Source organism: Candoia aspera, chromosome 3 (assembly GCF_035149785.1).
Source record: "Candoia aspera isolate rCanAsp1 chromosome 3, rCanAsp1.hap2, whole genome shotgun sequence".
Classification (NCBI taxonomy): Eukaryota; Metazoa; Chordata; class Lepidosauria; order Squamata; family Boidae; genus Candoia; species Candoia aspera.
The window spans coordinates 104,913,363-104,926,615 of record NC_086155.1 but is presented as its reverse complement, the minus strand read 5'-3'; the positions used below and the strand labels follow the sequence as shown (position 1 = coordinate 104,926,615).

Below are 13,253 nucleotides of genomic sequence, written 5' to 3'. Positions count from 1 at the left end.
GTGCCCAGGTAATAGCTTATACCTTTGGGACCTGGATGTTAGATTTACATTGGTTTGGGGACCTTCCACATCATCAGATCAGTCATGTGATAAACAGTTTTTGCACTGTGAAAAGCCACTGTCCTGTAAAATAATGTTTAGCAGTCATCAGTGAATTAGCACTCGTCTGCAGAAACTCTGAGCTGATAGCAGATACAGCAGGCAAAATTCTAACATTATTAATATATTAATATTATTATTTATTAATGTTACTCTGCCCAGAGTTGGTGTAAATTTAAAGAAGGCTGTGCACAATTGTGATAGACAGACAGTCACAGTCCACATGGACTCATGGTGGTGTACAATTAAAAACCAAAAATAGGCCTAACAGTAATCTCAAAGACAATACTAATATATCAAACCATTTAATACTTTACCATAAAGTAATAGGCATATCAGAAATCTTAATTGGAGGCCCTTCTGAATGGTTTCATTTTGACAGCTTTTCTGAAAGACAGGAAAGATGGTGCTACCCAGATTGCCAGGGGGAGGTTGTTCCATAGGGTAGTGCTACTACAGAGAAATACAGTCAGGACCAGAAATATTGGAACAAGGATAACTGTTTTGGCATTTGGCCTCCGTACACCACCACATTGAAGTTGAAAGGAAACACACCCAGATGGGAGCAGAGTCAGGACTTTTAGCTGTAATTCAAGGGGTTTGACAAAAGCGGGGCACTAACCATTCAGGAAGTACAGCCAGTGGCATACACACACACCCATCGTTGGTGGCTCATAAGTAATGGAATGAATGGCTGACAAGCAGCTGCATGGCCAGGTATGGCCTGTTTCCTGGGTACCCCATGACCAGTCAAGCAGATAAAAGACCTGGAGGTGGTTCTGAGTGTTACATTTGCATTTGGTAGCTGTTCAGTGGAACTCTCAACATGAGGTCCAAAGAGGTGTCCATGCGAGTGAAGGAGGCCATCATTAGGCTGAGAAAAAAAAATAAACCTATCAGAGAGATAATAAAAACATTGGGAGTGGCTAATACAACAGTTTGGAACATCCTGAAAAAGAAGGCATTAACTTGCAAGCTCAGCAACAGCAAAAGGCCTGGAAGACCACGGAAGACAGCTAAAGTGGAATTCTGCTCATGGTGAAGAGGAACCCTTTCACAACATCTAGCCAGGTCAAGAACGCTCTTGAGGAGGTAGGCATGTCATTTTCAACATCAACAGTCAAGAGACGGCTTTATGAATGTAAATACAGAGGCTTCACAACAAGGTGCCAACCACTGGTAACGCTCAAGAACAGAAAGGCCAGATTAGACTTTGCCAGCAAACACCTAAAAAAGCCTGCACAGTTCTGGAATAAGATTCTTTGGACTAATGAAACCAAGATTAACGTGCACCAGAATGATGGGAAGAGAAAAGTATGGAGAAGGAAAGGAACAGCTCATGATCCAAAGCATACCACATCATCTGTCAAACATGGTGGAGGCAGTGTTAGGGCATGGGCATGTATGGCTGCCAGTGGAACCAGGTCACTGGTGTTTATTGATGACCTGACTGCTGATAAATTCAGCAGGATAAATTCTGAAGCGTATAGGGCTATACTTTCTGCTCAGATTCAGCCAAATGCTGCCAAACTGATAGGACGCTGCTTCATATTGCAGATGGATAATGACCCAAAACATACAGCAAAGGCTACCCAAGAGTTTCTCAAGGCAAAGAAATGGGATGTTCTTCAATGGCCAAGTCAGTCATGTGATCTCAACCCCACAGAGTATGCTTTTCACTTACTGAAGACAAGACTGAAGGCAGAAAGACCCACAAACAAGCAGCAGCTGAAGGCAGCTGCAGTAAAGGCCTGGCAAAGCATCTCAATGGAGGAAATTCAGCATTTGGTCATGTCCATGGGTTCCAGTCTTCAGGCAGTCACTGACTGCAAAGGATTTTCATCCAGGTATTAAAGGTGATCCTTATGTTTGTAATGATGTTGGTTTGTTCCATTACTTATGAGTCACAACAATGGGGGGGTGTATGCCACTGGTTGTACTTCCTGAATGGTTAGTGCCCCACTTTTGTCAAACCCCTTGAATTACAGCTGAAAGTCCTGGCTTTGCTCCCATCTGGGTGTGTTTCCTTTCAACTTCAATGTGGTGGTATACGAAGGCCAAATGCCAAAACAGTTATCCTTGTTCCAATATTTCTGGTCCTGACTGTATAAGGTCTTGCTCTCTCTTGGGTCTCAGGTGGTGAGGAACCATCAGCATCCCTCTCAGGATATGCACACTGACCAGATAGGATTCACTTGACATAGACAATCTTGCCAAGCCATATAGGGCATTATAGGTCACTTTGAATTGTACCAGAAGTCTTGAAAACCAGTGCAGGGCCTGAAGCACTGGTGTTAAATGCAAGTAGCAGCTGTCCCTTGCCAAACAAACAGGCTGCTGCATTTTGAACCTGTTGCCAGTTCCAAGTAGCCTTCAAAAGCAGCCCCATTTACAGCACATTGCAGTAATCTAAGCGGGTGGAGACAAAGGTGTATGACTCTGTTGCCAAGGCTTCCTTCTCCAGGAAGAACTGAACTGGAGCAACAGCCAAAGTTTTCAAAGGCCTCCCTAGTTACAGCTTCCACCTGCCTATCCAGCAGTAGTCCCAAGTTTAGAAGGAGCCCCAAGTCATGGACTTGCTCCTTCGGAGATAGTGCTACCACATCCAGAGTGGAAAAAGAGCCAGATGATTGCTGTATGAAAAGTAATGCATTCTTGCTGGTTTTCAATTTGTTTTTCCCCTTCTTACAGCCTCCAGACACTAGGTCAGGGCTTCAACCATATTGCTGGCTCAGTACTGTAATAACTCACCCCAAACTGACATGACCTCCCCCAGAAGCTTGATGCAAATGTTAAACACCTGAGGGAGAGAAAAGAGATACATATGGTACTCCACATTGGAGCAATGGAGAAGTAGATCTGTCCTAGCCCACCACACTGTCTGGTACCACCCATCAGGAAGGTGTGGAACCACACTAAAACAGAGCCTCCAACTTCTAACCCTTGCAGGCAGCTTAGAAAATACTGTGGTTGATATGGTATCAAATGTTGCTAGAAGATCTAAACAGACCAGGGAGGGTGTGGTGCACCCATCTACTGTAGGTCCCACATGAGGGAATGGTATTAAAGGCAAAACTGAAATACTTTGGCCACATAATGAGAAGACAGGACACCCTGGAGAAGATGCTGATGCTAGGGAGAGTGGAAGGCAAAAGGAAGAGGGGCCGACCAAGGGCAAGGTGGATGGATGATATTCTAGAGGTGATGGACTCGTCCCTGGGGGAGCTGGGGGTGTTGACGACCGACAGGAAGCTCTGGCGTGGGCTGGTCCATGAAGTCACGAAGAGTCGGAAGCGACTAAACGAATAAACAACAACAACAAGACCAGCATAGTACAACTCAAGTATTTCTGTCCCATGCCCGGGCCTGAAACCTGTCTGAAAACAATACAGATAACCCACTTCCTCTACCGCACCACCATTTCCTTGAAAGGCAAGATTAGACATTTGAAGTTGTCTAATCCAGCCAGATCTAAGGAGGTCATATATAAGAAGATGAACACCACTGCCTATTTGCATACAGACACTTAGAAGTTATCAAAACATGTATTTTTATATTTAATCTAAATTTGGGTCAAGATTATCTTGCTATTTCCCCTTTTCGTTTGATGAACTTTGAATAGTAAATAGATGTAGATATCCAGTGATGACAACCAGGGATAATTGGTTGTTCCTCTGTTTATCAGATAGGAAGACAAGTTTCTCTATGGGGTAAAAGGCATTCCAAGGATATGCATTAAGGATTTTTTTTCCTTCAGGCCCCTCTTACATATAAGTCAATGATACGGACTGTAATGAAAATTCTTCAGCAATAAAGGCTTATATGTGTCTCTGTAAATAGTGGTATCACTGCTGCAACTAGCATGAGAAGCTACCCAGTTTAGAAAGGGTTTTTCAATTCTACATTGGTTTGGTGGCCCACAGCATATTCTGTTTTCTTGGTCATTCCTCAAATCCTAGATTGGGAAGAAATGTTACTTGTTGTACTGATTTGCTCTTGGGGTGACTTCGCACACTGCAGTTTGAGAATCCTGAATCAATGCTAAGTATTTGTTTTTACTAAACTAGGCTAAAGCACAGAATCTTGTTCCAATTTATATTACAATATATATTGTGGAGTATAGCTAACAATGTCCGGAAAGTCTCTCACTGCTCAATTAATGTGTAAAATGCATAGGACTTAAATACACAGTATAGGCAAAATTAAGATTGAATGGCAGATACGTTTTGGATTTATTAACCTTACGATTGTCTAATCTTATAGGTAGCTTCTTGGACAAAATACTGGGTGGCTTTGTGTGGAACACAGCTTTTCTACTATGCTGCAAAGTCTTTGAAGGCAACAGAGAGAAAACACGTATGTACTGTATTCTTGCTTTTAGCCGAGAGGGATAGTTCGTGGTAGGAGAAGGGTTTTTTTTTCAGCCTTTCGCTGTGAATGCTGCATGTTCTGCAGCATTGAACTGCTATCATTCTATAAACTTCATATTGTCTAAACATGCTGTTCATTTGTTTCCCCTATTTTAATCTCATCTTGAGTTTTGCAGCAAGCAACTTGTAGCAATTTTTAAAACTAATTCCAAATTCCTGCTGTAATCCCTGCTGAAATCTTCAAATCTGGAATCTGTACAAGCAGCCTTATAAATTCAATTCAATCTTTCTGTATATAGAAAAATGGCAACTTTTAGGACACACGAGATTCAAAGAAAAAGTTTTTCCACAATGGACAGAAATATCCCTTGATAAGACTTGCTTAGGTGATCAAGCTCCAATCCCATAATTGTCCCAGATTAACTCTGGGGTATATAAAATAGCATATCCCTTTTGAGTTTTCTTAATCTGTGTTGCATTACAAAAGAAAGCAGGTCAATTCTGCTCTTCTAGTTGCAGTTACTGTTTTTAATGCAGATAATTGCTGTACCCTTTTCATTCATATTTTCCTTTCATTGATGTTCCCCCACCCCTAGTTCAAATCTACACCAAGTAAAAATGTGTCAGTAGTGGGTTGGATGGTTATGATGGCTGATGATCCAGATCATCCGGATCTTTTCCTACTCACAGATTCTGAAAAAGGTCAGTAGCATTTTATTTATTTATTTCGTATGGCATAGCAGAATACAGCATTATTGCATAAAAGTTCACAGAACAATCTATAAAATGTGTATAAAAGATAAAACATTGGGACAGTAGATTATTTTAAAAACATGCAATACGAATAATGAGTAAAATTATAAATAGAATTAAGTTACGTATGAGCAGTTACTAGAATGGCTAAGCCTATGGCCAAATATCTAGATCGTTTAGCCATTGGACAGCAGTGCCCTTAAGATGATGTAGTTCTTGAGGGGGCATTCCATTGCAATGTGGTGTAAAGTTTGCGGGACATTCCTGCAGTCACAGTTAGAATTATCGACCAGCCCCCATTTTTGTTTCTAATATTGGCACCTGCCATGATCAGTATGAATCCAGTTAAGCACTGTCCAGTTTTTCCTTGGGAGATCAAAGCCATAGGGGCATTGTGCTGGATCAGACACTAAGTTAAACTGATCTGGAGAGTACTTACCATGTTATCTGGGAACAGTTTGATCCTGTTGGACCCGAGGAAGTGGACAGGATCCTCAGGAGAGTAAATGCCACCACTTGTCATCTAGACCCATGTCCCTCCTGGATGGTGAAGGCAGCTCGGGAGGTGACGTGTGGTTGGGTCCAGGCCCGGATATGGGACGGAAACGGCATTGGTCGCACTTATGGATGATCTTTGGCGGGAGCAGGATGGGGGTAGTGCATCCATCCTCGCTCTTCTTGACCTCTCAGCGGCTTTCGATACTATCGACCATGGTATCCTTTTGGGTCGGCTCAGGGAGTTGGGGATGGGCAGCATGGTGCTGCGCTGGTTCACCTCCTTCCTCCAGGGCCGGTCCCAGTCGGTTGTGATAGGGGGTGAGAGATCTGACCCTCGACCCGTCCTTTGTGGGGTGCCTCAGGGTTCAGTTCTCTCTCCTATTTAACATCTACATGAAACCGCTGGGTGAGATCATCCGGCGCCATGGGATGAGGTATCATCAGTATGCTGTCGATACTCAATTGTATATCTCCATCCCGGGTGAAGTAAGTGATGCTGTGACCACCCTCTCTGAGTGTCTGGGGGCTGTGGGGGTCTGGATGGGGAACAACAGGCTTCGGCTGAACCCTGGTAAGACGGAGTGGCTGTGGGTTAAGGGCTCTGCCGTTTCCAGGACTTTGTCATCTTTGGTTCTGGATGGGGTTGCACTGCCCCAGACAGACCCGGTGCATAACTTGGGGGTCCTCGTGGACTCATGGCTCCTGCTCGAAGAGCAGGTGGCAGCCATGGCCAGAAGGGCCTTTGCACAGCTGCATGTTGTGCACCAGTTACGCCCTTTCCTGGATCGGGAGGCCCTTTGGACAGTCACTCATGCCCTTGTTATCTCCCATATAGACTATTGTAATGCGGTCTACATGGGGCTACCCTTGAAGAGTATCCGGAAGCTTCAGCTGGTCCAGAATGCGGCCGCGTGGGCTATTTTTGGCGCCCCTAGAAGGGCGCATATAACACCTTCGCTACGTGAGCTGCACTGGATACCAGTTTGCTTCCGGGTCCAATTCAAGGTGTCACCTTTAAAGCCCTACATTGCATGGGACCGGGTTACCTGAGGGACCGCCTCATCCCCACTTCATCAGCCTGTCCCACCCGGTCATGCAGAGAGGGCATGCTGCGGACACCGTCTGCAAGAGAATTCCATCTGGTGGGGCCCAGGAGGTGGGCCTTCTCTGCAGTAGCACATGCCCTCTGGAACATCTTGCCTCCGGAGGTGAGATTAGCCCCATTGCTCCTAGCCTTCCGGAGGGAATTGAAGACCTGGCTCTGCCATCAGGCTTGGGGCAGGGAGGAGAATAATCATACTTGTGGTTGGCTAGTGCCTTGAAGTGCCCCTCCTACGCAAGGAGTGAATGAGATCATAGCCATCGGGATTTTATTATATTAGGTAGTTTTTAAAATTGTTTTAGTCTATTTTTATATTGGAATTTTATTGTATAGTTATTGTTTTATGCTGTAAACTGCCCAGAGTCCCTCCGTTTGGAGGAGATGGGTGGTGACAAATTAGATAGATAGATAGATAGATAGATAGATAGATAGATAGATAGATAGATAGATAGATAGATAGATAGATAGATAGAAAGAAAGAAAGAAAGAAAGAAAGAAAGAAAGAAAGAAAGAAAGAATTAGAAGTTGCCCACTCCTGGCGCCATGCTGTCTCAATGTCAAAGTCTTCTCTGACTAATTTCTGTCCAAGTTTCCATGGCGGGTTCCGAGATTTAAGTCCAAGTATTTGATCATGGCAGTCTTCATGTATAGGTAGTAGTTGGTTTGCCTCGCATTTCTGCCGCTCCATTTTTAAGGCTAGTTGTCTTCTAAGGTGTGGAGGTGGTATGTTAGGTAATACTGGTAGCCATTCGGAAGGCGTCAATTTAATGGTTCCTGATATTAGCCTCATCCTGTGGTTAAGCTGGGTGTCCACTGCTTTTGTGTGAGCACTGTTTAGCCATACAGGGCTACAATACTCAACCACCTAATATGCCAAAGCAAGAGCTGATGTCCTAAGAACTGTAGCACTTGATCCCCAGCTAGTCCCAGAGAGTTTGTCTAGAATGTTATTCCTGGTTTTTATTTTATCTGTAGTTTTTCTTAGGTGTTCCCTATAGGTTAAGAACCGATCAGGAGTCACTCCTAAATACTTAGGGTTGTGATTGAACTTCAGCAGCTGATTCCTAAATTCCACTTTTGGTGTAATTGGCTTGTCCGTTGTTCAAGTGAAAACAAGCGACCTCGGTTTTGTTGATGTTGGGTTTTAATCTCCAAGTTTCAAAAAACTTACCAATTTTCTTTAAATCATTTTCAAGGGCTTTTTCAGAGGTATTGTAGTCTTCAGATTGTTTAACCAGTGCGATATCGTCATCGTATATAAACTTTTTTGCAACAGTACTTGGTAAATCTGATGTGTAAATATTAAAGAGTAGTGGGGCCAGCACAGAACCTTGTGGCAAACCATCATTTAACCTATACTTCCAGCTGGTTTGGCCATCCAGATGCACTTCAGTGTATCTGTTTGAGAGCATGTTGTTGAGTAGGGTAGCTGTTTTCTTACAGGGCACGATATGTAAGAATTTTAAGATCATCCCTTCCCTCTACACTGTGTCATAAGTCAATGATAGATCAATAAACACGGCAACAGATTTTTTTCTCCATTGGAATCCATTTTCTATGTGGGAGGTTAGTGATAGTACCTGGTCACAGCAGCAGCTTTTTGATCTAAATCCAGCCTGTTCTATAGGTATGTGTTCCTCGGCCAGAGGTTTAATTCTGTTTAAAATAAGTCTCTCTAGCTGTTTGTAAGAGATGCTCAAGAGCACTATAGGTCTGAAATCCTCCGCAGATTTCCCTTCTTTGCCAGGTTGCAAGGTGGCAACTATTTTTGTTCTTTTAAAGATTGTTGGCAGTCTCCTTGTTCGCTGGATATCATTGTAAAATTGTGTGGCCCGCAGTGCTTCAAGAACTCAGGATATACTCCATCTAGGCCAGCCACTTTCCCTAATTTTATCGCTTTCAGTGCTTCAGCGATTTCTGTTGTAGAAAATTCTTCTGAGATATTACTTTCAGATGTTAGTTCATTGGCTCTGGCTTTTTTCTCCCTTTTGATTTTGCTAATTCCCTCTTTATTTGTTCCAAGTGTTTTCCTTGTAAGAAAATTCTAATTGCTACATCATTAGGGCCAATATTGCCAGTGTTTCAGGTTTGTTTCATGGAGCTATTTCCCAATTTTGTAAGCAAGGACCAAGCCTTTTTGCTGGCATGTTGAAAACTCATTTGCTCCATGAGAGCATGCCACTTTTCTCTCCTAGCGGAGTCTAAACACTGGAGGAGTTCAGCAACTTCACGCTCATGATTTTTTGTGTATTGATTCTATAACTCTGTGCATTCTTGGCTCCAGCCTGGCATGTATATTTTGCTGTGGTCCCTTGGGATATGCTTCTTAGCTACAGCGAGTAGCAATCCCACAAATCGGTTATAGTTTTCTGTCTTAGGGGGAGTCCACTGGATGTTGTGGTCGAGTTCAGCAGTAAATGCTTCCCATTTGGCTTTTTGAAAGTTCCATTGAGGCTTAGGGGCCAATCTTACAATTCGAATCTGTATTCCAACATTTAACAGCACAAGTCTGTGCTGACTTCGGGGAAAATCTGGGAGTACTCCTTTGTTGCAATGTAGTGGTCTACTGTGCGCATCCCTGGAGACAAAACATAAATCGGGGTCATAATCCCTACTACATCTGGCTGAGTGGAACATACCCTTGTCCTTTGTGTCATGGACCAAGAAGGTATTTGCAGTGTCTGCCCACTGCACTATCATTTCATCATCCTCATTAGTGTTGCTATATCCCCACATTGTATTTCGGCTATGAAAATCGCCCATGATTACTGAGGGGTGCAGTATATTAGACAGTGCTCTATCATCCCATGGTTGTGCGGGTGGTTTATACAAGTTGGCGATTTCAGTGTTGGCGATTTTTATTCGTGTGACAAATATATTCGCTTCAGTATGACTTTTCACATCTTGTACTTGGTCTATGTTGTCTTTTACATAAGTGGCAGTGCGGTATGTTGCATGGTAGGTAGCTGCAGCCAGAGAATATCCTGGGAGTTTACATCTGTTTTTAAGTTGAGTTTCATCAGCACAGTGAGTTTCTTGTAGTAAGACTACATCCACTGAGCGGTCATTCATAAGCCTGAGTAAGTAGTCAGCTTTAGACCTGCTCATACCTTCCATGCTGAGTTGTACAATTTGCAGGACATCTCCTATGTCCTTTGTCAGCTGGTTCTGAAAAGAGCTGTTGTTTTTATTTTCGATGTTCATGCTACTTTTTCTTGCTGGGAAATCCTTGTAAGGTCCAGCAGCCAGATGTGTAGACTATTTAGCCGTGACAAGTCACGTTGCCTGGGGTGCACCACGAGGAGGCTAGTCTGTGTTGCACTACCGGTAGCATTAATTAATAGTAATAAACTCTTGGTTTAATGGTCTTTAGACATAACAAACTCTACAATATTCACTTTTGTCCAAATTAGACATTAACAGATTTCACCCCCTCAAAATGGTCGAAGTCTGTTCAGCAATTCAGTCTAGACGGTATTCACTGCTCCCTTTCAAAATGAAATTCAATATTAACCTATTTTACTGATAATACTGAATCCAATTTTGAAGGGGAACAGTGAATATTGTCTGGACTGATTTGCTGAGCAGACTTTTATACATTTGTGGCTTGAAAAATCATTTGGTATTTAATGGATACCCCTTCCCTGTTATTGTACATCAGTGGCTGTTATTAGTTGCTAAAACAAAATTAAATTTGACAATCAAGTTGTTACATTTAGTGGATACCTCTTCCCTGTGACTAGTTCTTAAATCAATTAGTTGTTAAATTACTGTAACAGAAAATTAACTTCCTTTTGGCTTTAATTGTAGTAGTGAGCTATGATGTAGCAAATGTTAATAGAAACAATTGATCTGAAGACCATAGATATCTTTGTAGAAGAATTATGAGTACTTGGTCTAATTCAGGTTAATCAAGTGTTTACATTTATTGAATGCTTTTTCTTGACTGAACACTTGAAAACCTTTTGAGAGGAAATTCCTTTTCCCTTAAAATGTCTTATAAATAGTTGAAATACACACCTACAAAGAAAAACCAAAATAGCCACATGGAACAAATTAATTTTCAACTATTCATCCAGAGTCAGTTCAAGTTGGGCAGTATCCAAATGGAATAAAATAAATAATAAAAATAAATCCCAAATACCTACATAACTTTTTCAGTCCATTTTCCATAGACTGTTGAACTCGCTATTTCTTAAATTATAGTTTGAATGGGGCCCTAACTCTAATTCTTGCAGATAGCACTAAAAAGAATTGCATTGACTATTAATAGATGTTTATCTGTTGCTAGAAAGTCATTTGAATATTTTAATCAAACTACCTTCTCGGAAAACAAAAATCTGTCCCACATTCCCCATAGAACTGGAGACTAGTGAGAGGAATTTGGAATGCAAGCAGTGTTGAGGTTTAGTGTTTAGTTTTTAGAAGTCACCCGACCCAAACTGTCAAAATGGAGAAGTGCTAGAGTTTTTGGCCTGGAACGTTATTACAGCAGCTCAAAAACTCCATATGCCAGGAAGATGAATCTCAGGTGGATTTTGCCTTCTTAGCAGATAACTGAGAAGTTACCTTATGAGTGAATGATTTGTGATGGAGATGACTTTATACTGCATGTAAAATTTTATATAAAATAAGTCTTCTTGACTTATTCCATGGAAGAAATATTAGACATATGTTTACAACTCTACACCTTTCTCTCAGAGAGTGTTCTTGATTGGCCATATCGTTACATATTTTATCTGTATATTAAAAAATATTGGTAGTATCTATTGCTGGATTTTCTTTGCATGGTAAGACAAAGATATGCCTACAAGGTCTGCTCCAGAGGGTTAGGGGACTCTGTCAAGTGGATTTTGAGTGTTCAAATGAGGATAATCAATAAATTCAGTCAGTGGAAACATATGAGTGAATTCCATCCACCAGCTTTTTAAAAAATGTTGCTTAATTTAAAGTTCGAGGTGATTTTAATTATTTGTAATAGTAAGCTCCTTCCTCATTTTGTCATTCAGGGAATTCATACAAGTTTCAAGCTGGTAACAGAATGAATGCAATGCTGTGGTTCAAGCATTTGAGTGCTGCCTGCCAAAGCAACAGACAACAGGTGAGAGAGCAAAAATTATGAACTCATGCTTCAGTTACCAGTGAGAGCTGAATATAGAGTGATCCCTTACAAAACACAAAACACTTGTGTCTTGCTGTATTGCTCTATCCCCAGCCTAGCAGGTTAGTTACTGATCCTGCCTAATTCTCAAACCATTGTGAAAGAAGTTGTATTTCTGCAAGTTTTAGTGCCATAGGAAGTAGCGTATAAGTCTCAGTCTTGTCACTGTTGGATTACCTAACAGGAAACTAGGACTTGATTTCTGAACTTGAACATAAGTTATACATCTAATTTTCTTTACAAAATCATTTATTCTGTCTATAGGTTCCTGCCAATTTGATGACTTTTGAGTGACAAGTTGCTACAGAATTTGATCCAAGATACTATTTTTGAATACTCTTTCACAGTTTGAGAAGTCCGGTTGAAGGCATGCCAGCTGTACATCTGTGCTAGGACAAAGATGGTGAACCTCTGAAGTTCTGAATAAAAGCACTAAGATTTCAGGGAATGGAATGTGACATGAACTACCATGAGACTTGCTGCTACTTAATATTCTCTGAACTGACTTGTGGAAACCACTGCCTTAAAGAATGAAAGGTTATCTAACAAAAAACACCAAATTTGTGTGTGTGCGTATGTGTGAAACCTCTGGCGGTGCTGTGCTTAGGTTAAGTAGGTTGTAGGTAGTTTGTGTTTGTGTTTACTTTGTTACATTTTAATTTAAAAGCCCAGCTTTTTGCAGTTTTTCTTGTTGTAAAAAGGAGTAAATCTGAAACTTAAGAGTGTTTCAAGGGTGTTTGTGCAAGGGGATAGCCTGTGTGTTCCTGAAAAATATGCAGCTTATATCTGCGTCCCTGTATACTAGCTCTTGTGCTCAGCTAATTGGGGACACGGTATAATTAGTGTAGCTTAGAATGTAACAACTGTAATATATGCAAATTTATTTTCTTTTTACAAAGCACTGACTGCAGAATTTGATACTACATGAGGATTTTCTTTTCTGCAAGTGGCACAACAGCCAATATCATATTCTTTTTTTTGAGAGAGAGAGAGAATGAGAGAGAGAGAGATCTTGGTTGTTGCTTTCAAGGAAGCTCTGGGATACATCAAGGGGTCAGAACTGAGAATTTAGTCTCAATATATTTTCAGACAGGTCACCCTCATTTCTCCAAGAAGCAGTATAGGTACGCATTGTAAACTTTTCCACAAGAACATTTACCACTGAAAAATTTCTTTATCACTGCCTATTAGATATTGTTTTGCAGGTGAAAATCTTACGTTTCCTTCTTACAGATTAAGAAGCACAAGGATTAGGAGTTTTTCATTTCTT

At 41.5% G+C, this 13,253-nt stretch overlaps 1 protein-coding gene across 2 annotated transcripts in view; it reads left to right on the top strand.

Moving 5' to 3' along the window:
• RALGPS2 (Ral GEF with PH domain and SH3 binding motif 2) overlaps positions 1-12,949 on the top strand; it is a 76,442-nt gene extending 63,493 nt beyond the window's left edge. For both annotated transcript variants that reach the window (XM_063298478.1, XM_063298477.1), the window contains 4 exons: positions 4,363-4,455; positions 5,066-5,171; positions 11,832-11,923; positions 12,248-12,949. In XM_063298478.1, the coding sequence (XP_063154548.1) occupies positions 4,363-4,455; positions 5,066-5,171; positions 11,832-11,923; positions 12,248-12,277 (321 nt within the window). In that variant the 3' untranslated portion in view covers positions 12,278-12,949. The remainder of the gene's footprint in view (positions 1-4,362; positions 4,456-5,065; positions 5,172-11,831; positions 11,924-12,247) is intronic.
• The last annotated feature ends 304 nt before the right edge of the window (positions 12,950-13,253 follow it).